The sequence below is a fragment of the Schistocerca gregaria genome, chromosome 6 (assembly GCF_023897955.1).
Source record: "Schistocerca gregaria isolate iqSchGreg1 chromosome 6, iqSchGreg1.2, whole genome shotgun sequence".
Taxonomy (NCBI): domain Eukaryota; kingdom Metazoa; phylum Arthropoda; class Insecta; order Orthoptera; family Acrididae; genus Schistocerca; species Schistocerca gregaria.
In genome coordinates this window covers 248,508,724-248,533,984 of record NC_064925.1, presented here as the reverse complement: position 1 = coordinate 248,533,984, position 25,261 = coordinate 248,508,724, and the positions used below count along the sequence as shown (strand labels likewise).

The 25,261-nt window shown below is 37.5% G+C and overlaps 1 protein-coding gene across 4 annotated transcripts in view; it reads left to right on the top strand.

The window, feature by feature from the left end:
- The window catches only part of LOC126278568 (protein unc-80 homolog), a 953,735-nt gene that overhangs the window by 316,452 nt on the left and 612,022 nt on the right, over nt 1-25,261 (top strand). For all 4 annotated transcript variants that reach the window (XM_049978772.1, XM_049978771.1, XM_049978773.1 and 1 more), the window contains exons 14-16: nt 13,320-13,492; nt 17,662-17,849; nt 24,695-24,843. In XM_049978772.1, the coding sequence (XP_049834729.1) occupies nt 13,320-13,492; nt 17,662-17,849; nt 24,695-24,843 (510 nt within the window). The remainder of the gene's footprint in view (nt 1-13,319; nt 13,493-17,661; nt 17,850-24,694; nt 24,844-25,261) is intronic.

The following is a 25,261-nucleotide window of genomic DNA, read 5'->3' as shown; positions in this document are numbered from 1 at the left end:
AATTCTAAAGGTGGCAGGGGTAAAATACAGGGAGCGAAAGGCTATTTTCAATTTGTACCTAAATCAGATGGCAGTTATAAGAGTCAAGGGGCACGAAAGGCAGGCAGGGGTTGGGAAGGGAGTGAGACAGGGTTGTAGCCTATCCCCGATGTTATTCAATCTGTATATTGAGCAAGCAGTAAAGGAAACAAAACAAAATTTCAGAGTAGGTATTAAAGTACATGGAGAAGAAATAAAAACTTTGAGGTTCGCCGATGACATTGGAATTCTATCAGAGACAACAAAGGACTTGCAAGAGCAGTTGAACGGAATGGACAGTGTCTTGAAGGAGGGTATAAGATGAACATCAACAAAAGCTAGATGAGGATGATGGAATGAAGTCGAATGAAGCCAGGTGATGCTGAGGGAATTAGATTAGAAAAAGAGACACTTAAAGTAGTGAAGGAGTTTTGCTATTTGGGGAGCAAAATAACTGATGATGGTCGAAGTAGAGAAGATATAAAATGTTGACTGGCAATGGATATGAAAGGGTTTCTGAAGAAGAGAAATTTGTTAACATTGAGTATAGATTTATGTGTCAGGAAGTCGTTTCTGAAAGTATTTGTATGGAGTGTAGCCATGTATGGAAGTGAAACATGGACGATAAATAGTTTAGACAAGAAGAGAATAGAAGCTTTCGAAAAAGTGGTGCTACAGAAGAATGCTGAAGATTAGATGGGTAGATCACATAACTAATGACGAAATATTGAATAGAATTGGGGAGAAGAGGAGTTTGTGGCACAACTTGACAAGCAGAAGGGACCGGTTGGTAGGACATGTTCTGAGGTATGAGGTGATCACAAATTTAGCATTGGAGGGCAGCGCGGAGTGTAAAAATCGTAGAGGGAGACCAATAGATGAATACACTAAGCAGATTCGGTAGGATGTGGGATGCAGTATGTACTGGGAGATGAAGAAGCTTGCACAGGATAGGGTCGCATGGAGAGCTGCATCAAACCAGTCTCAGGACTGAAGACCACAACAATGACAACAACAGCAACAGAGTTATAAGAGCAATGCGCCTGCATTAAATTTTGTGTGAAACTCAAGAAAACCTTTATAGAGACATACCAAGTTATGCAGGATGGCTACAGTGATGAGTGCTTAAGCCTTACTCTGTTTTATGAATGATTCATACAGTTTAAAAATGGTCAGATTGAAGTTAAAGATGACCTCATTCTGGACACCCTTCAGTTGCTACTGACAAAGCTTATGTCATGAACGTCAACAAAATTGTGTGCGAAAATTGAAGATTGCAGAAGCATGTAATATTTCAGTTGTATCATATCATGAAATCCTGACACGGCATCTTGGAATACATATCATGGCCACCAAGTTTGTCCTACAGCTCATGAGTCAACACCAGAAAGTCCTCAAAGACCAGAAAAACCTCGGCAGGTCAGGTTAAATGTCAAAGCCATGCTGATAGTTTTCTTTTACTTTGAAGGATTAGCTAATCATTAATTTGTCCACAGGCACGAACTGTTAATCAATGGCACTATCTGGACATATTGTGATGCTTCTGAGAAAATGTGAGAAGGAAACAGCCTGAAATGTGGCAGAAACAGTTCATGGCTTTTGCATCTCATAATGCACCCATACATACACTCATCCATGTTGGTGTGTGACTATTGTACAAAAAAACCAAATCATTGTGCCATGTGCTCTCCAGACCTGGCCTCTGTGGACATTTTTTAATTTCCAACATAGAAAACCCCATGGAAAGGATGAACATTGGCATCAATAGAGAAGATAAAAGAAAACTGCAGACAGCACTTCACATGATCCAGCAAGAGGCATACCAAGACTGCTTCTGGAAGTGGGATCAATGTTTTGGAGGAGAGTATTTTGAAAGATACCATGTACAGTAAGCAAAAGATAAACGTAGAAAAATTTTATGAACAAAAGCCCAAAATTTTTGGAACAGACCTCATACATGGATAATGTCTGCAAACTGTTTTGTGTATAGTTGATTGTAAAGAAGTAAAACATTAAAACTGAGTTTTAATGCATGAACATCAAAAATTTAGTAAGCGATGAACATTTTTGCATTCATCATTTTGTCAGGTGTGACAGTGAGGAAAAGTTTTGTGAAAGTTTGAAATTATATGTCAAATTTGTTGGAAGTTACTATATGCTCTTGCTTTCAAATAGTGGGTAAATATAGTCTGGGTGATTGATGGGCTGTGAGTTTCACTGCCTCAAGCGATATACACAGTTTCTAACTGTAATACTTTACTTTCTGTATTAAGCATTTAACATTAGTTTATACCTGTTATTGAGTATATTATGACAGCATTTTAAATTTGGATAATAATTATATGAAGTACTGAAAAAAAATATTTTGTTCCTCCTTGAAGCCATTAGAGAGATAACCTGTCAGCAGTTCTAGGCTAGACACTTGGTAATATCGATTCCTCAAGACACACACTACATGGACATTATTTCTCTTACCTTACACTGTTCTCTTTTAAGTCTGCTCAAATTAATGTTTTGCACTGCAGGTCCATGTACCTTCCGTGCTTACTCATTAACAGTTTTTCTGTCATTTGCTTATGTCAGGTTTATTCAGTTGATATTACAGTGAAACTTCTATGTTTTGTTTTTGTGCTGTCCAGACTTAAGAAACACAGGATTGAGGAAAATACAGAATTGAGGAAAATTTTGAAACCCCCCAAAATATGAGCAAAAACACATGTAATTGGCATATATGAACAAAAATTGCAATCCTCTCCAATACTTTGTATAAAATCTGCCTAAGGAAATTAAATATACAATACAATGTTCATATAATAATTTGTAGTAATGAATTTCATCAGTTCTTAAAATATCACAGATGTGTAACAGCAAGTAAAAATTCATAAAAAAATTGAAATTGGTGTCTAGATACAAGGTAATCAAGCTATTTTCCAACTTGCTGCAACAACATATCATACATTCAAAACATGCGTTTTTGAGAGATTATCTTTTCTGCTCATGCAGAAAAAAAAACAAATTACTGAACATGTTGAATTAAACCAAAAGCATCACAGCAACTAAATGGTTAAACATAAGCATAAATATGGAAATCTGCTTGATGACAAACTTTGTCACCATTTCTTTTGTTAGAAGATGAACTTCCTAAGCTCACCCCCTTAAAAGCGTTATTTTAGGCTTGATGAGAGAAACAGATATGTGAAAAAATGAATTTACTTCCCCAGTTGACATACAAGCTAATTAGAAGTCCGCTCTGTGAATTTCTGCATACTGTGTAAAGTGTAAATTTGAAAGAAAGCTCAGGTGCTAAAGGTTTGCTTCATGCCCTCTATCACTACTACCAATCTTTATGATCTACTGTGTGTGGTGCAAAGTACATATGTACATAAATAGTGTGTGTTGTTGTTGCAACTGTATTATGTCAAAGTCTTTCAAATGTGCTTTCGAAAGACCTTTGTTCTATAGCTGTGTGACATTCTGTCGTGGCACATCATCTGCACAAGAAGTATATTTTCAGCACTTCACAAAATGCTTTCACCCCTGCCTGCACTCCCTTCATTGGAGGTTGACTCTCCCTCTCCAAACATATAATAGGCGAGCTCATGTTACGTGTATTAGTGTAGTGTGGTGGCTGCACTGGCTGTTGGGTGAGTTAACTAGTCTCCATCCAATAAGTGTTCATTGGCCAAAAATGGGCAACATCTCCTCGATTATGGCCAAGCATATTCTTTGAGACTATGTGTTTGAATTTAAAAGGTTTACAATTGATATTTTTGCTGAATATAACATTTTGGAAGTACATGCAAAAGATGGGACTGAGTTAAAAATGGCAAAACAAAAGGTGTTGGCCGGGCCACTTTGTCACTTGGTGGCTCCATCTGGAACACTTTGCAGTTGTATCACAATTGTGCGGTGCAGCTGAATGTTGTAATTCGTGTTTGCAACACTGATTGAGGATTATGTCAGCATTTCCTCTCTCACATCTTCCCTCTCCACAATGGCTTAAAATATTCCCTTAATTCCACCACCACCTGTGGTACGAACTATCTGTCTTTTGAGCCACTTATAACTTGTTCAGTCACATCCAGTGTCAATAGGAAGGAAACGGAATGAAGTCAACTAAGACAGTGAGTAGGAAATTATAATGGAGGTAAACCTTATTAGAAAGAAATGTAAAATCGAATGTAGAATTGGGGAATATTTAGCATTGATCTTATTGGTTTTTCACTGGTGCTATGAATTAATATAGTACAATTATAAATATAAAGTCAGAGAATGTGAAATCAGTGTTCCACTGTATAGTTTATTCATTGAACTCGTAATACTTATCATACTATGTTCTTTTGCTTCATTCAAAACTCCCTTTAACTTATTTGTTTACTTTGTGGCTAAAATACGTAATTGATTTATTAGAGCAGTAAAGTCTCTTTCTATCACAAAAGCCTTATTTCAGTTAAGTGTAATGGTAACAGTATGAAGACTGACGTATCTGTCTGGCTGCACTTTTCTCTCTCTCTCTCTCTCTCTCTCTCTCTCTCTCTCTATCTATCTATTTGCTTGTTTTAGCACAAAGTAAATAGTGTAACTAAAATTTCTTCTTGTGGTGATGGTATGTAGTGTCCACATCAGTTTTGTGCCAAATTAAAATTAATTGCATTCTCAGCTGCATAGTGGCCCTCAAAATATGGACCTGGAACCATAATAGCAAAAGGATTCTGAACCACCTTCTGTTCTGCCCTCTGGAGATAAATTTAAATGCTGACCACTATTATGGGCAGAGCTGCACTAAAAATGGCAGGAAGTAGGCCACTTTGTTGTGGCCTTGCCCGTGCTGAAGCTGACTTGTATCGTTGTAGCCATGCCTATGCTGAAGCTGACTTGTATTGTTGTACCGATGCCCATGCTGAAGCTTACTTGTATTGTTGTAGCCATACTTGTGCTGAAGCTGACTTGTATTGTTATATACTTCTTTACCACAAATTGATACTGAGTGAGACATTCATGTGATGCCTACACTGAAAATTCTAATGCCTGTAAGCACCACGAGACACACAGTGGCAGAGAAGAACAGTAACCTACTTCCACTAGTCAGATGCGTCTGTGCTTAATATTGTATGGGAATATGTCGTAGCCATTGTTCACATTATCTGATCACACAGTTCTCCTTGTTTGCTCAACATACTGAGTTAAGATTATCAGATAAATAATTTCACTACTTACATCATATTCCATTTTTGATTTGAGGACAAACAAGTTTCATTCACTTTTTCATTAATTACTCAGCACACTCTTTCAGTGAGAGGTCTTGGACCTCCTCCAGTTGTGTGTGACCATCTGAATCCTTTTATATGTATAAAGAATAATTGCGTCACAACAATTTTCTTTGTGTTTTATTACTATCATTCAGATTTGTTTTCATTAACAGATAGACATCCCTCCTGAATACAGTAAAAGAATACAACTGACTTGATAACTGCAGTTAGCTGTATATGAAAACTCATACAATATGTAGTTTAAACACATACTTTTTGATTGTTTTGACAGTTAACAGTTGTTTTTTAGGCATCAGTTTGAAGCAGGAGCTTTTGCCTCACAGTTCATCTGCAGGCATGACCTGAGACATGTAACGTGCATGGAATTAAGAATAATCAATAACAAGATACAATTAAAAAGTCTGTCCTGGTTCATCTATTTTAATTTCAATTTATTTCTGTGCATGTAAATAACTTTTTTCGTGTATGAGAGGCATTTGGAAATGATTTACAATTCTATTGCTTTCCAAGTATCACCTGAACTATGTTCACATCCTCTCACAGGAGATGAGCTGATTCTAGTACATGAGAAGAGACTAGATGGCAGTTGTGGACAGTGTATACAATGAAAGAACAGCACTTCTTTGTTGTTAAGTAGAGAAAGCTATGGATAAGATGGGAAGTGATTGGACAAAGATGGACTACATGGTTTTTGTGAAAGGAAGGAGTAGGAACAACTGTTATTCATAAATGTTTAACTGTGGTGTTTGTTCAAGAAGCTCCTGTGCAAGAACGTGTTTGCAACTGGATCATTGGGTTGGCTAGTGGAAGGGAATCTGCATGCAGGAATGAGAGTACTGGTCATCCATTGACATTGTGGTCTCCAATGAATGTTGAGATTGTGTCTCAGTTGGTTATGGCTGGTGTGCACATAATGTTTGATTATATGGAATAGCAGACATGCTGTGGATGCCCAACCCTTCACTCAATTATTAATGACGATATCGTCAACTATTGGAAATGAAGAATGTAGGTCAAGATTTTTTTTTTTGGAGAAACTATTGACTGGTGGCAAACTGTGATGTCTCCACTTGAGAAGAAAGTCCAGTCCATACAGCGTAAAGATCCTGGGAGTCTCTGGCCTAAGAAATTTCATACTCCTCCATCTGCAGGCAAGTAGGTGATCTCTGTCTTCAGGGCACTTGTGGCATAAGCTAATGGACTGGCTTCGAAAAGGAACAACTGTCAATAGCAGATCTTCTTTTATGCTGGAGAACCAGTACTGATATTGTGGGGGGGAGGCAGCACCTTGGGCTGCCTGTGCATCAATATTATTATTAATCCATAACACACGTAAATTAGTATGTATGGAGCCCCCTAATAGACTCACTATTTGGAGGGCACAATAAGCTGGTCCCAACCCCCAAGTACTGTTCGTTAAAAATTGGCACCATTCGGAACACTTTGTGTCAACTGTTGTCTATTTGAGATAATTGCCTGACAGAGTATTGTGTTGTATGCGTGATTGAATGATTAATAACAGACAAAGAGATGAATACACTAAGCAGATTCAGAAGGATGTAGGTTGCAGTAGTTACTGGGAGATGAAGAAGCTTGCACAAGATAGAGTAGCATGGAGAGCTGCATCAAACCAGTCTCAGGACTGAAGACCCCAGCAACAGCAATTATAATTATATATAAATGAGTTGTGCAGTTTATATCATGGCTGCTGATCAGTATACATTGTGCATGTCCATGTAGTGTCAGTTCTGGAAGAAATTGAAATGCCTCTTTCAAATATCTATGAGCATTCATCAATTTGAACTGTAATGGTATCTGTACCTGACTAGAACACATAACTGCTCTGCTGGAAATCACTCATAACTAGAAGAGTCAATCAGCTATCAGCATTTATGGCCTAGCTTAGCCTCCGAGTGAGTTCCAGATCTCAGTGAAAATTATTAAATACATTTAGAGCTCAGAGAAAAAACCATTATCTGGATTGAATAGAAAATGTCGCTGATCATAAAAATTCTCTCCCATATAAAAGTTTATCTAGTAATTCATAGAATGTGGTATGTTTATTCCACTCACAATGATATTCAATAGCAAGTGCTGTCTTAGTATGGCTGTAATGATACACTGCTGAAGGTCTCATAGATCTTAAAACAAATAATCCAGCATCGTTAATTGCTTGAGGCTCCACGACGCTGCAGCTACAGTCTTCTTGATTAATCTAAAATTTGAAATAGATTCAGCAGAAAGGTAATGGCCAGTTAGGGACTACAGGTGTGCTATATAGCTCATTCCTTGTAGGGCTGGTTACTGAAATCGGAAAGCATAAAGTTAATCTATAAACTTAACAACTGTGTTGGTGGAACATTTCTGTTTGCAATGACAAACCATATGCAAGGTCTTGTTGGTAATCAATCCATTTTGAATGCAGCTGTATGGGCAGTTTTCTATTCTGCTTTAACTATCAGAGAATGGTATATTCAATGACAAAGTCTCACCTTTTAAAACACTTTATATTTATTGTACAATAGTCAACAAAAAACAGTTCACACTTTCTATACTTGATAAAGTTTGATGCATATTCCCCTATATACTTAAATTGTTCCATAATTGGTGTGGCACATAATGCACTATAAATCTGTGTAATATTAAATGTGTTTCTTGGGTTCATAACCTTAATTGTCCCTTTTTTATAATAATTACATAACTTAATTATAAAATTATGCATGTCTTTTTTTTGGCATGACAAGTGTTCTATTACACTCTAACCCAGTAGTGGCCATTCTACTAATTTCTCTGCCCCTGAGGTAAGTGGCCATTTTAGCTCATGACTAAATTCACCAGTGTCAATTAAAATTTAGCACATTTTACAATTAATGCCCCTATGAACCATGAGCCTGCCATTGCTGGGGACATTTGTGTGCCTCAGCGATACAGATAACCATACCATAGGTGCAATCCTAATGGAGATCTGTTGAGAGCTCAGACAAAAGTTTGGTTCCTAAAGACAGGCAGCAGTCTTTTCAGTAGTTGCAGGGGCAACAGTCTGGATGATTGACTGATCTGAACTTCCAACTTCAACCAAAACAGTCTTGCTCTGCTGGTATTGTGAATGGCTGAAAACAAGAGGAAACTGCATCCTTAATTTTTTTCTGAGGGCATGCAGTTCTGCTGGATGGTTAAATGATGACAGTATCCTCCTGAGTAAATATTCCAGACATAAAATAGTTCCCACTCAGATATCTGGGCAGAGACTACTCTTGAGGATGTCATTGTCAGGAGAAACGGAACTGACGTTCTATAGATTGGAGCGTGGAATGTCAGATCCCTTAATTGAGCATTTAGGTTAGAAAATGTAAGAAGGGAAGTGAATAGATTAAAGTTTGATATAGTGGGAGTTAGTGAAGTTTGGTGGCAGTAGGAACAGGCCTTCATGTTAGGTGAGTATAGTTTTATGAATACAAACCAAATAGGGATAATGCGGGAGTAGCTTTAATAATGAACAAAAAAATAGGAACATGGATAAGCTACTAGGAACAGCAAAGTGAACACATTATTATAGCCAAGATAGAACATGAAGACCACACCATTCACAATAGTACAAGTTTATATGCCAACTAGCTATGCAGATGATGAAGAGATTGGAGAAATGTATGATGAGATAAAAGAAAGTAAAACATTTAATTATAGATAATAGGCATATATGAACTGGGAGAATGAATGAAAGAGGAAGCCTCCTGAGAGAATTTTGCACAGAGCCTAATTTTATCGTAGGTAACAGTTTAAGAATCATGAAAGAAGATTGTATATGTGGAAGAGACATGGAGACACTGGAAGATTACAAATTAATTATTAAGGGGCAGATGTGGACTCTGACCACAATTGATGGGTTATAAACTGTAGATTAAAACTGAAGAAACTGCAAAAAGGTAGGAATTTAAGGAGATAGAACCTGGATAAACTGAAAGAACCAGAGATTGTAGAGAGTTTCAGAAGAAGCATTAGGGCATGATTGACAAGAACAGTGGAAAGGAATACATTATAAGAATAATGGTTTGCTTTGAGAGATGAAATAGTGAAGCCAGCAGAGGATCAATGCAAGAGACATTAAATTTCATTGATGAAAGAAGAAAACATAGAAATGTAGTAAATGAAGCAGGCGAAAGGGAAACAATTGTCTTAAAAATGAGGGTGACAGGAAGTGCAAAATGGCTAACCAGGAATGGCTAGAGAACAAATGTAACGATTTAGAAGCATATTTCACTTGGGCAAAGATAGATGCTGCCTACAGGAAAATTAGATAGACCTTTGGAGAAAAGAGAACCACCTTTATGAATACCAAGAGCTCAGATGGAAAACCAGTCCCAAGCAAAGCAGGTAAAACAGAAAGGTGGATAGAGTATATGGAAGGTCTATACAAGGGAGATGAACTTGAGGACAATATTATGGAAATGGAAGAGGACGTAGATGAAGATGAGATGGGAGATACGATACTGCATGGAGAATTTGACAGAGCACTGAAAAACGTAAGTCAAAACAAGGCCCCAGAAGTAGATAAACTTTCCGTTAGAACTACTGATACCCTTGGGAGAGCCAGGCAGGACAAAACTCTTCCATCTGGTAAGCAGGATGTATGAGACAGGTGAAATACTCTCAGACTTCAAGAAGAATATAATAATTCCAATTCCAAAAAAGGCAGGTGTTGACAGGTGTGAAAATTACTGAACTATCAGTTTAATAAGTCATGGTTGCAAAATACTAAGGCAAATTCTTTACAGAAGAATGGCAAATCTGGTAGAAGTTGACCTCAGGGGAGACCAGTTTGGACTCCAGAGAAATGTATGAATGCACTAGGCAATACTAACCCCAAGACTTGTCAGAGAAGATAGGTTAAGGGAAGGCAAACATACATTTATTGTGTTTGTAGACTTAGAGAAACTTTTGACAATGTTGACTGGAATACTTACTTTCAAATTCTAATGGTGGAAGGGGTAAAATACAGGGAGCAAAAGGCTGTTTACAATTATACAGAAACTAGATGGCAGGTATAAAAGTTGAATGGCATGAAAGGGAAGCAGTGGTTGGGAAGGGAGTGAAACAAAGTTGTAGCCTACTGCCATGTTATTCAATCTGTGTATTGAGAAAGCAAGAAAAAATTGAGTAGGACTAACAACTTTGAGGTTTGTCAATAACATTGTAATTCTGTCAGAGACAGCAAGGGACCTGGAAGAGCAGTAGCACAAAATGGACAGTGTCTTGAAAGAAGGATATCAGATGAAAATCAACAAAAGCAAAATGAGGATAATGGAATGTAGTCCAATTAAATCAATTGATGCTAGGGTAATTAGATTAGGAAATGAGACACTTAGAATAGTAGATGAGTTTTGCTATTTGGGTAGCAAAATAACTGTTGATGGCTGAAGTAGACAGGATATAAAACGTTGACTGGCAATGGACAGAGAAGTGTTTCTGTAGAAGAGAAGTTGGTTGACATTGAATATAGATTTCAGTGACAGGAAGTCTTTTCCTGAAAAAGTTTGTATGAAGTGTAGCCATTTATGCAGGTGAAATGTGGATGATAAACAGTTTATTCACAAGAAGTGAATAGAAGCTTTTGAAATGTGGTTCTACAGAAGAATGATGAACCATAGATGGGTAAATCAGGTAAATAATGAGGAGATACTCAATAGAAATTTGTGCACAACCTGACTAGAAGAAGGGATCAGTTGGTAAAACACTTTCTGAGACCTCAAGGGACCACTAATTTAGCATCGGAGGGAAGTGTTGGAGATAAAAATCATAGAGGAAAGCCAAGAGAGGAATACAATAAGCAGATTCAGAGGGATGTAGGTTGCAGTAGTTAGTCAGAGATGAAGATGCTTGCACAGGATACAGTAGCATGGATAGCTGACCCAAACCAGTCCACAGACTGAAGACCACAACCACAAAAATATTAATGTCTCTGTAAGCATTGTTGTTTGTTACTGTGATGGAAAACTACTTTAATTTAAGTCTTTGGATTGAGCTGTTAATTGCTCGTTGCTAATTACTGTAAATACGTCTGAGAACAGCAGACTGCACAGATACTTAATGTGGCACACATGCTGCCCAAGGTCTGGAGTTTGATGACCACTGATTGAGATGCAGGATTCAGGAAAGGGAACAACGAAAATATTTGAAAGTGGCCCTTCCACCATGACAATGTGTGGCCTCATGCTAGCAAAGCCATGACAATAGAGTTGACATCACCGGCGTTCATTGTTGTGCCACACTCACTGTATTCACTGAATCTCGATCCATCTGATTGTGTATCATTTGATAACATGATGGATGTGCTGTGAGGTGAAAGACTCAACAAGAACAAAGAATTTCAGGCAGGTATGAGTGAGTATACAGTATCCCCAACAGTGGCTCTATGATGCAGTAATGAGGATGCCAGGTTGGTGGCAATGGTATATTAATATCAGTGGAATGAATATGGAGAGATTTCATCAACACTGAATGAGTAAAGTTCATTAATAAATAAGGTACAAAACCCACTGTTGTAAATCATTTCTGAATGTCCCTCGTAGATATTATAATAATGAAAATTTCAAGATGTATATTACACATGAAAACTGACACTGACATTTTTTTTTTTTTTTTTTTTTTTTTTTTTTTTTTTTTTTTTTTGCGGGGAATATGGATAGTGCTTAATCTCATTTAAAAACACACACTCATGCACACATTTGTGTGTGCACAGGCAACACACACACACACACACACAAACATCTTCTCAACAGATGGTGTTTGTTTATGTATTGTGCGGTAGGTGGGGTTAAGGTGGCAGACTTTTAATCCACAAAATTCAGAGATGTGTGGTATAAAAGGCTGAAATCTTCCACTTTCTTATTAAAAGAATGAAAGAAATGCAGTGTGCACAAAAAGTCAGTCAAAGAATAAAGCAAAAACAATTTAAGCTTCCAGAAAATAACTCTTGCAAAACAATAGTACACATAAAAATAATTTTCATGTCATTTTGTCTCAATGTATAGAAGTCAGAGGGAACCACGTACTCAGGTTCAAAGGTTCAACAGATTCCTCTCAGATAGAAATCAAGAAGTTTAGATTCCCTACCAATTGAGAACTTACCTCATTAGCCAAAACTATGAGATCTTTGATTAATTGTATTCAGTGACTGAGAATTCCTGTTATCTACATGACAAATAGTTATTTCACTCTAAATAAGTAGTATGTTGTTAATACGTGTCTGATGTTGTAGGAGTACCATAGGTAACTATTTTCTTTGAAAAATACAATGGTATTCTTGTACGTATTACATTACCAGATGCAGATAAACAGAAGACCTATACAAAGTAGCAACTTTTCTGCTGATTTACTTAATTACATTTAGCTTGCATAAATAGTATTAAGCAGAGTAATGATAGTTCATTGTTAATGTGGTTTTAAAGATTCCTTTTTTTTTTATTAATGTATACCATGTATCATATCACATTGCTCAAACCTTTCCATCTTGATGATATCTTGAAACACAATGAATGTATCACACATGAATTAATGTATGTATGAAGATGAAGTGTGGTGTTTGTATTGAAGTTGGAAGGAAAGTGAAAACTGGGATGTGAGTTTATTTGATCTTTTTGCGTGTCTTTTGTATTAAAGCAAGAAGCAGAATTAAAGCTCAAAAAGTCGTTTATTTGCTTTTTAAGTGTGCCTTTGCACCATCCACCATTCACCTACAAATGTATGCTTTCCTGTCCCCATCTACTGTATTTATATTATAATATTTATTGTCTTTCCTTCTCTTGCACTTTTAGTATTGCAAGTTCAAGAAATATTTTCATTGAGTTGTGCAAATCAAAATACCCTGCAAGGAATTTTTGTGTAAGTGTGAAAATGATGATTTTGTCGACTTTTACATGCATGTATATAAAATTTTAAAGCACAATAATAATATAAAAGCACACAAGAAAAGTGTACACATTAGAGGTAAAATATATTACCTGACTCAGTTTCACTAATTTTCTATTTCAACAGACTGAAAGCAATCGCTGAAGATTCTTCATCTCATCAACAGCCAAGAAAAAGAAGCAATTCCTTGCCAATACCCAAAATTGAAGTATCTCTGTATCAAAGTCCAGAACTCAAAAAGAGAGAATCAAAAGATTTGATAGAAGTTCCTGATATAAAAGATGTGTCTCTGCTGACAGGTGAGGAAAAAAGTTAGTATTATAACAATCATGTAGAAATATTGAATCTCTGTGCAGGTTGTTAATTAACTGCATTCAAGCATTTGAAGAAGGTGGTTAAATTATTCAAGTCCCAGATGTGTACTCATTTGCATCTCCTACTCTGGGGAGGTTCACATAACAGCATCTCTTAATGCATATTACCACTGTCTCCAGTAGCTAAGGCCTTACTATCCATTCCATATTGTTGTTATTTCATCCTAGATGTTCCATTGTTTGAAGACTGGGGTTTAATATTCAATGTACAATTGATGAGAGGTCATTGACAAGTTAAGCAAGATCCTTCGTATGGGACTATCAGAGTGGTGAAAGTCCACATCCAGGAAGGTTGCATGCTGGATTGAGGAAGACTGAGTAATAGGATAGGAAGAAAATGTTGGGCCTGTGGAGGAATGAGGATATTATGAAAAAGGTGACACATCCAGATGCTGATAGGCACAGTGAAAAGACTGTTGCACACCTGGCTTTCACCCAAAGTCTTCTTCACATTCTGGCCACAGCGGCCAGGGGAGATCAGTCATGTATGTGTGTGGTGTCGTTGCTTATGTGAAAATGTGTGTGTTTTCTTTTCTTTCCTGAAGAAGGCTGTGGCTGAAAGCATATGTGTAACAGTCTTTTCATTGTGCCTGTTTGCAACCCAACCTGTTATCTGTACAGTATCAGTCTGTCCTTGTCATAATTGTGTTGATATTTTCAACCAGGGCTTTCTGTTTTTGAGGAATATGGGTAGATTGTCATGGTTTTGGATCCATGTAATGAAGATATCACCAATGAACTGAAGAAGCAACTGGATGACTAGGAAGGTTTTTCCTAGATAGCCCATAGACAGACAAGCAGATAAAGTTCCATATGAGTGCCCCTGGCCCTGCTATGGAAATGATAAATATGTAATAATTCATTTATAAAGAAATGGTGGTGAGTTTAGAGTTGGGTGGTCATTAGGAGAGTTTGCCAAGGCATTGAGATGTGGGGTATTGATGTACAGAAGGTAGTTTCAACAATGACAGGCAGGTACCCAAGTAATAATTAGGAGGAGATGGTTGAGACGAGATGAAGGGACTTTTTAGACCTATGATATTGGGCACTTGGGTGCAGGTAGTGAGATGAGGGTGGTGGTCAAAAAGAACCAAAATTATTTCTGTGAGTGCACTGTAACCAGTTACAGTGGGGTACCCAGTAGAACAAGATGGATCTGGAGGAGAGGTTTGTATTGGACCTAGTAAGAGGAGTAGTGGCTGGAAGTTGTGCTGGATGTTTCAGATGGGACCAGTGTGACAGGTCTCATAGGCATAAGAGTCAGGCAGCTGTCGAACTCCTTCAGTGACTCAGTCACAGTGGTTCATCATGATAGAGGTGGAGCTTTTGTCTACAGGGAGTATGATTAAGTCAGGATCCACTTGAATGTTGTGGGTAGCTGCACTTTCCTCGGACAAAAGGTTTGTGTTCTTGAGAAGGGGGCTATTAAAGGAGGGTGTGGCCAAGTTTGAGGTAAGGAATTCTTGTAAGACGACTGGAGAGTTGCTGGATGAGAGGATGTGAATAAGAAGAGGTAAAGCACGAGTGTGTGAGATGTTGATGTACATTAATTAGCATCAACAGTTATGAGCAAGTATCTGTTACCCAGTATGTTATTAACTGGACCACATTAACTACTTCCTTCTCAAGGGCTGTGACTAACTGTCATCAGGCCCAAAAATGAAAAACATACTCCCTCTATCATCCACACCTCTGTGAAAATGGTATTCTGCAGTCCACCCTATCTATGAAATATCTTGATCCATCCTCATGTGTGCTTACTTCTAACTCCATACCATCTGGATCATATCTCTGGGGAAAATTAAAGTGCGAGATTTGTCCTGTGTGTCCACTCAGCGTGTCCTGTGCTAGTGCTGTCACACACATACATAGTCTTTCATAGCAGGCCCACTTGTGAAAGGATTTATGTCATATATAAATCACCAATCATCAGTGCGCCAAATAATTGACACCACAAAACTGTTGTCAAGAGCAAATTTGACTACCCAGTGACAGAACACACAGCTGAGTACACCATGCCCAACTTCAGTGACTGGTTCAAAACATCTGAATTCTTGTTCCCAGATACCTTGGAGTTAACAACTTGCAACACTTTCAGGTAAAGAACTCCTTCACAATTGACATATTCGTATTGGATGGACCTTAGCTATAGTTATTCCTCACAAAGGCAAAATTTTGAGCCTCATATAACTTAAATATAGTTAATATTATAAACAGCGATTAATTCCATTCAAAAGTGGCATATCCGATTTTGTTCTAAACACATTATAGAGATACATGAAGGCCACAACAGCTTTAATTATACATCATTCTGAATTAAATTTTCCAAAACTTCATGAAAAATGTGGAAAATTATGTATTTAATGATAATTCACTAAACCTCTATTGGAGAGACTCATTTTTGTATACAGATTCATTGCCAGGTGTTCAGTATCATCTCTTAAATATGCCGTTAATATGTAAGCCCCATTTCCATAGCCAATGTTGCACCTGTCAACAACTTGAAAGAGAATGGGAGCAAACATTATGCAAAGTATGTCACCTTGCTGGAACAGTTGTTGCTAATCTTTATGAAACAGTGATAGGTTACCAGCATCACTGCTGTCTTCTGTTTTTGTTGGTGAAACCTTCATTTTTAATGTAACAAAAGCTGATGAGTGGCAAAATGTTTTTCCATTTGGATCTACACCAAACAGAAAGACTTGCTATAATTTTTGGCATTGTAACATTAGGAAATTCTTATCTTTCTCTTTTCTCACCTGTTTATGAGCTACCAGTGTAATAAACGTAATTGTCCATCAATTACCTGAAAGTATCATAGTTAGTCAGTGTTTCTAGTAGGAATTTTACCCAAAAATTTGAAACATTTTGAATTACTAATGTTCTGCTTTCCTTCATCGCAAGCTTTGTGTCTCTCAGATTGTAGAAGAAAACGTTTAAAAATTATCAGTTTGAAGATAGTGGACTCTAGAGATTTGATTGAAAATGTAGTGTACTGGAGAAACATCAAAATGTTTTCTTTATTCTGTAATGACTACCAGAAGAGGTTGGTGCCATTTTGTTTGTCTTTGAAGAACATGTTACAGAAGACCCTTCACTCCAGCACAACAAATGGTATGAAATAGAAATTGAAAAATCATTTTTGAAAGATAATTGTTGAAGATAACTTCATGTTGGGTTACATGGGTTACAAAATAAGTAAACCATCCACATAACATTATAAAAAATACACATATGACAAAATTAATTCATCAAATAATAACAGTGATATAAGTCCAATAAGTTTCTCTAAAGATATTTACACACAAAAAAAGCAAGTAACATAATTTGCATAGAGAACATTTGTTGATTTTTCACACTAATGTAGCAACAGCAAATCTTAATGTTGCACATTAATTAAATTAATGAAAACTCATGTTAATTCCTATTAAATGATGTCTGCAAGTGATTGTTAATGAAATATTTAAAAAAAAAAGAAAACAGTCTATCTGAAAGAAACGACATGAGTAGACATTTTCAATTTTAATGTCACTGTGAATATCGTTGGAGTTTTCTGAGTAAGCTAAAATTTTGCACATATATTTTCTTAGTCAGTTGGGACAAGATACAGGTATGACAGTTAAGTGTATAGAAAGTTAGAAAAATATGAGTGAGCCTCACATGCATGCATGCACCCACACTTGCTAGCTATAAACATTTTGCTAAATGCTAGAATTTGGCTATTAATTGTCTGTGGTTGTGTCGTCCTGCCCCCAGTCCCATGGGTGATTTTCTTCTTTCTCTTTCCCTTTGTTTGCCATATGTGAGAATATCTCATTTCAAAGCTATTGATGTTATTGTTACCTGTGCCATAGTTTAGTGACCTACTACTTATAAAACCATATTTTTTTTGTGTAATATTTTTTGCTTATTATTTGGTAACTATAATTGTAGATGAATATCACAACAATAACTTGCTATAACAATCATAGTTGATATTGTTTGAATTGCTAAAATATTAATGTCAGTGATATTGATATGTGTTGTATGTATTACGTGTGTAAATTAAGAGTGGTAAACAAATTGATTAGTGGTTGTATAATTGAACATTCCAGAATCACCATACTTTGGTCGGAAACAAGTTGATGAGCAAAGTCCTCACGTCAGGCGAGCTAGTGAAAAAGTAAAGAAGAAGAAGAAGATGGCAGATTTGAAAGCATTTGTTGAAACAAAATTGTTGTCAAAATCTGAAAAAACATTAGAAAAGATTGGTCGCGATGAATCAAAGTCCTTGTTTGATCACGTAGGTATCTTAATTTCATATGCTGTAGACCACAACATTCTCTTGAACAATCGGTCTGGACAGACCTATTTTTTCATTCCATAGATCATAGTGAGGAGACCCCATGGATGTTAATTACAAATAATGTGTTTTACCTGGTTAAGGCTTCCTAATATTTTCTGAAAGAAAAGGAAAAGCTGGGATGTAATGTTACAACATTACAAGTTAAGGTGCTGGTTCTATGCTACAATAAACTGTTTAAAAATATGTAAAAAGGCAAGTTAACACCCACAAAAGGCTATCAAAGCATTGCGTATCACTGGCTGGTAGGGGAGTTAGTCAGAAAAACGGTAACAAACCACATAAAGGAAGAAGCATTGAACAACATACACTGGAACAAAACCATATATAAAATCTTAACAGGATAAAAACAGGGGATAAAAGTATGAAGGCAGATATAAAGTCTAAAGTAATCAGAGCGTCTAGGTGAAGAACAGTGTCGAGCCACACATATATCAAATGACCTGGATATCATGTTACTAAACAGTCTAATAGATAGCCACATTGAAACTTGAGTGCAGAGGAAAACCATGTTGCCCACACTAGTAGGGCAGTACAACAATACTAGATGCAATTGTTAGTAAAACTTCAACTAATCTGGGTGGAAGACTATAAGAAGTAGTGGCTGCAGACAATGACTAAAAGTGACTAGGTAACACTTTAATTAAAATACATGCTAGCATGTAGGATGAAAGTTCCAAATCATCACAAATTAAAAGAAACTAAAATTTAGAAATACAATGTATCCAATGTTGTCACAAGAACAAAGGATTCCCAGAGGTTACAAATGGTTGTACATAAAATACAACCAGAATATCTAAAAGCATGAACGTAATCACAGTACAAAAATCATAATAGAACACTGTGCAACAAAGGAAAAAATTGGGTACTACTGACCAGATGGTCATTAAGAAGCCCACCAGTACCTTCAGTTTAAGAAATTTCTGTCTCTTCTCCTTTTTTCAAAATGAAGTATTCTTAACACTCAAACAGGCACACTGTGTTTTATAACATCAGCAGGCATGTGGCATACTTCGTACACACGTAAAGAATAGCTGTCTTTGTTTTAACAAACAAGGTAAAGACCTATGAGCAGAATCATGGTTTAATCTTAGTTGAATTAAATAGTGATGAAACAAATATACATAACATGAGTTTAAAACTGTTGAATTAAACAATAATAAAATGAACTATCATTGTATCACTCTCACTCTGTTGCCACATACAAGTGTTACCCCCCCCCCCCCCCCCCCTTTCCCAGTAATGACCAACTGGAAGCACTATAACAGCACAGACCTACCAGCTCCCAGACAACCTCTTACTTGATTAGTAATCATCTCATAGATGACTGTCTCATTGTGGGATTAAGGTGCTAGCTTGAGATATGGATGTATGACAACACAACTAATCACTATGTTAGCTGAAGTAAAAATGAAGGAATCGGTATAGGCTCGCAGTTGTAAAATAACAATTGAAAAGTAGAAGACAATGTTATTTGTAGTTAGTGCACTTTATACATTACCACGCCTGCACAAGGGTTAAGTTATGTAAGGTCGGAGAAATATGACGACTAGCTTTCAAGTGTTTGGTAAATACTGAGTGGTGAATGAACTCACTTTGAATAAATAAATAATTGAATAAATGTTTGGAGAATCTCATCTTAACATCCTACCTGTTTGCCCATGTAGAATATATCATACTCACTGCACTGAATTATGTATACCATGAAACAGATATGGTTGTTGATTATGAATACGACAGTTTTGCAGTTTGTTGTCCTGTTAGGTTTATTCACTTGGTTTTGTTCTGGTGTCTTTTGTTTGATGGTTTTTTATTTAGATGGTTTGTTACCATCTTTCTGACTTACCTCCATACCAATCGATTATGCGTAATTCCTTGATAGTCTTTTGTGAGTGTTAATTTGCCCTTTAAACTTTTTTTAAAATAAAAGTCATGAAAGGAGTAAAAGGAGTTGGTCACCATTAAATACTTACGTGTAATTCTGATGTTTATATCAAATATGTTTTGACTTAGACAGGTGATTACTATTATGTAAAGTTATGTAAGTGCTTTGTTTGAAGTATCAGATAAAAAGTAGCAATAATAGCAGATAAAAGTAGCAATAATAGCAGAAGAAGAGAAAAAATGGCTTTTATCAACTATTTGTTTTTTTCCTAATATACAGAAACACACATGTAGTGTATTTTACAAGTACTTCTTTGGTTTGTGTAGTCTGCTTGTGTTGTTCTTTTCTTATTTTGAAATGAGGGAAGAGGCTATTCTAGGTCCAACATTTGGCTCAAGTATGACACCCATGATCCCAAAAATGGTCAGTGATCACTATCAGCAAGCATCACTTCTACTTTCAGAGAAGCACAAATCTTGGGTGTAGGTTGACAGCCTTGCTAAAAGGAAGATGATGTCTAAAGGTTCCAGCCTACTCTGAAGTTAATTTACATTTTCTGATGGTTGTAAGATGCATTCATAGTAAATGGAGATCCTACACATTATTTTATATGTAGATGGTTTGCCTGGTGTGTGCTGTGTATGTGTCAATTGTGCCACTGCTATGTTTGCAAACACATAGTCACAATGATCAACAGCCATCAATATAACATGCCAGTCCTCTATTTTAGGCAGTGTTATATCTTCCTAAGTCAGAGACAACTACAAAAATAAGTTATTTAAGCACAAGAACAGCATTTATTAAGAACACTCAAATGGACATATAGTACAAGTCATAGTTTCTCTTATAAGCCCATATTTCTCAAGTTATGTGACGAGATGACTTCCTGAAGGTCTGCTGTACTGGTGGTGATACCGCTTATTGATGGGTCCTATAGGTGGTAACTCATGGCTTCTTAATAAAGATTCCAACAATTGACTGATTGTGCCATGAACACACTGTGGATCGACTGCAGAAGGCAAATGGAGCCAATGAGTACACTGCTGCCAGCCGGGAGACATAACATTCCTCCCTCTTATGGGAAGAGAACTAAGGAACCTTCAGCAGGATCTGGAACTGCAAAAGTCCGTATAGCACAAGTTGTCGCTTAACATAGTAAGCTGCTGTCTAGGGTCAGTGAAGAAATGAAATGTCCCCTTTCTCCCTGCTGGAGCCATGATGATGGTGCCTGGAATTGAGAAGGCTCCTGGAGATGGGAAGAGACTAAAGGAACCAATGCATGAGTGTAAGTCAGTGGTGGAAATGCAGGTGGTGCACTCGGGCCAGCCCACTCATGGCACCAAAGGGGCAGCAAAGGCCCAGGTTGACTGCTGCTGCTGCTGTAGCACAAGAGGGGAAATGGGAACGCTAGGAGTATTGCTGTAGTGGAGCACAGATCCAGACGGAAAGCCCAGCCAATGGAGGCCATGAGACTCTCCTAGTGGCAAAGTGTCTCCAAGAGAAGGGAGCGTGGAAGGAGAGTGGAACCAAGGAATGGCGTCCAACTGAAGAACAACAGCAGAAGGACTCTGTGGGAAAAACTATTGTTTGGACCATCTCAGGTGCATGGCAGTGGTATAAACTATTGGCTGTGTCAATCAACAAAGAATTTCACAGCGTGAAGTGAGCATCAGAGTCTGACATGATGGGTGGGAAAGGCTGTACATTGTGTAGATTTGTTTTCTGATGGACCCCACTGGAGTGGAAGGGAAGCTGATACCCTGGTGCCAGCAGCTCCAGTATAGATGAGGAAGGATGACATTGGGCACCACCATTGGCCACCTGGATGTGGGAACGTGATGTGGGTACATGAACTGCGGACACAAAAATACAAACATTGGAAAAGATCAAGGCTCAAAATGTCAGCTGAAGTAAACTGTGTCAGTGTATTCTACATACCAATGATAACTACTGTAAAGGTGCAGTGCATGGTTATTATAGTTTTTGAGAATACCAGAACAGAGCAGTTGCAGGGAGCCAAGTGAAGCACCAGTATCTGCATTAATACTAAATGTAGAAGACCCAGTATTTGAAATTTAACAATATGTCCATCGCAGCCCAAATCCACAAAAATCACATCACCAGAATGTTCAAGAACTGAGACCACATTATTCTGGATAGAACTGAAAGGACAACAAATAGTTCTATTGTTATCCTCATTATGTGTGAAAGAAGTTATTGTAGAAGGAACATTGTGAGCAGTATCACAAGTAGAACTGCATTATTGAATTTAATGTATCTTATTTTCAAAGCCATCAGTACAAGAATCACTTCCTCAAGCCTGATTGGGTGAATCACATAGAATCATTGGATCACCTGTAATGCTGGTAGGATTGGTGTGACACAGTTTTTGTAAACATCTTGAACTTAGTGAGCCTGTCTTGTAGGCATCTGAAAGGACAAGATGGTGTGTCAAGGTCGAGTCCTGTGGCACAGCCCAAGGTTATGGTTGTTAGTGACCAGTGGTTCTGAGGCATATTACGATGTCTAGATGGCAGACGATCGTCTGCGTGTCTGGCACTGATGACCCAACCATTGACTGTCAGGAATGGTAGAATGCAGAAAACACATTGAAATAGTTGCACTGAAATACCTTTCCAGAGCTTTGAGCCTATTGAAAAGCACACACCATGTAAACATTCGTTTAATGTGGGGTTGTTCAAGCAAAGGAGGTCATCCAGGAGCCCTGAGTCCTTAGCATGACCAACATGTTGCACAGTTTGGATTTACACAAATAACATGGGTTATACTATGCAAGGAGGTGACATTCATTCAGTATGTGATTGTCCAGCTTGCTCATAAGTATGAAAAAACGTGTGGCAAGTTGCCACAGCAGGAAGGTTACCCTGAAAATATATGTGCGTAGTTTCATGTGTCTGTACACCTCAATTCACTTGGATGGTTACCCATAAAAAGGTGCTTTGCAAGTTCAAATGCAGTAACACAAGTGGTGGACAAGAAAAATGCACACTTCTTTAAATCATCCTAAGGTCCATAAGCTACCGAAATGTTGTTCCAAGCTGGCCACAAAGGTGATCCACTTGTTCGACATTGGGATTGGGTTGAAGGGGGGGGGGGGGGGGGGGGCAGAACAGGGAGGGACCCCAAACATCTAGTTTGCACTGAGACTCGTCCTCAAAGTGATGTAGCAGGCACTCCAGAGTAGCTGCCAATGTGTCCACTGTAGTTTGCCAGGACTGGAGGAGAGTAAATGTGGAAACAAAGAAGTCCACAGGTTCTGACATCTGGAACAGTACACAAACAATAAGAATTCCTAGCATAGAATGCATGTTGAATGCTTGATGGAGAGCGAAATACAGTCTGGAGTTCCAGCACAAAGTCCTTACAGAAACGGTGAACCCACCTATAGAATACCCAGAGCCCAAACATTGCACCGCAACCAAACCATGAAAAATAAGGAGAAAGTGTTGTGATGGAAATGGCCAGAACATCAATTAAATTCATTTTAAAATACTCAGTAAAAGGTTCAGTGGCTGAACAAGTGCAGGAGAAGCAGAGGCTTTAAACCAGAATACTGAATAGGTGCAACAGATGTGTGGGCTTTGAATCAGTATGGACTGTGCACTGTTCCACCTTGTCAACTGTGATACTGCTATGTTCACGACCAACTGACACATACATAACCTGCCAGTCCTATATTATTAGCGAGGCTATACATTGATAAGTTGGAATCTCACCAAACGGCTGCACCATTTTAATGTCTGAGATAAGTATACAAATAAATAATCCAAGTACAATAACTGCATTTATGAGAACACTCAAATGAAATTTAGAACTTTGCCATAATTTAATACAAATAATACTTTCTGGAACAGGTAACTTCCAATAACTAAGTCCACAATCTAACATGCAGTACAAGTCTGTATCAACAAGTTATATTCCAAGATGACTTCGTGTAGGTTCATTGTGGTGGCAGCTACACCACTCACTGATGACTGCCGTAGATGGTAGCTAGTTGGGCTCTTAGCATGGTCTCCAACTGAGGACTGGTCATGCTGTGGACTCAGTATGAATTGACTGTAGATGTCCAACGAGGCTGGTTACATTATGGTATGGATGACTACATTCAGTCCTCGTGATTGGCTGCCACTGGCTGGGATAATGAGCTGCATTGTTGGCTCTCCATGTAAAGTGACGTTATCTGCCTGGTCACTGGCTTCTGTGGAAAATGTGGTAAAGTGGTTCCATTGGCTGAGATACCCACTTGAGGTGGCTGTTACCGTCAGCCTTGTTGAATTCCCACACCTGCTGATTAAGCAACTGGTGATACTGCACCATACAAAGGGATTTCGTCAGGCAGGCACCGCAGTACATGGCAGAACAAGTAGAGCAGTGGGTGATAGACGAAAGTTTGGCTGTACAATGGTCTTATCTCTGTTTCTGTTTCGCAATAATTATTGCGGTGGACCCCTTAATGATCTTCAGAGCTTAGCTAAGTCAGGGAGAAACAGCGGTGCAGCCTGGTCTTTTCTCTCTTAACTTTTCACTTCTATTCTACATCTGAGGGATAAAGTATTAATGCCATTCATAAGTGGAATAATTGGTTACAATAATAACCAAAGTATGTCATACATCTGTAGTAATCCAGTGTTGGTAATGTCAGCTGTGATGGTTAGTTGGAAAATTATTGAAATTTTAAAGACTTGTGTAAGAAACTGAAATAATTTCAACTTTATTATTAATAATTACATGTTGGTTATTTTTTAATTATGCTTATGTGCTGCTTCATCCTTTGAAATCAAGCTTTCTAATAGTGAATTGACATTGTAAACACTTGTAAATTGTATTCAACTGTTCTCACATCATATACAGAAAAAATAATGTTTATTACTAAATACAGGAATATAACAGGAGCCTGGATACAGGCGATGAAACTCTGACTCGACCCTGTTCAGCTTTTGCAAAGATCTTTGAACCAAAGGCAGAGCAGGACAAGGTGAAACCACCTCCCAGTAATCTAGTGAAGGGAAAAAGTATGCCTAGTCTGAGGTAAGCTTCTATAGCTTCATAAATTATGTAATCGTTCATAGCAAGCAATTATACAATATTTCAAAAGTTTCTCTTCCAAGGCATAAAACTATATGCCTGTCACATATTTAATTGAGCTGGAGTATGTGCATAGTACAAATTGTCTGCCATTGTAAGTTAAAGAGCCAGTGATTGTGTCCTTATTTTTGACCTCCACTGACTCATCAAAATACATTAATAATTAAGTTTTTAGCAGAACTGAGTAGTGGTTTAAAATATTGTTTATTTCCTGGGATTTGTATTCATTTCAAAACAGTATTGCATCGCTGCTTTTAAGATTAATTTATTACTACTTGTATCTCATTTTATAATTTAAAAAGTCTTATTATGTAATTAAATCTCAGTATTTAGACAATTTATAGGAGCAACATTTAGTATT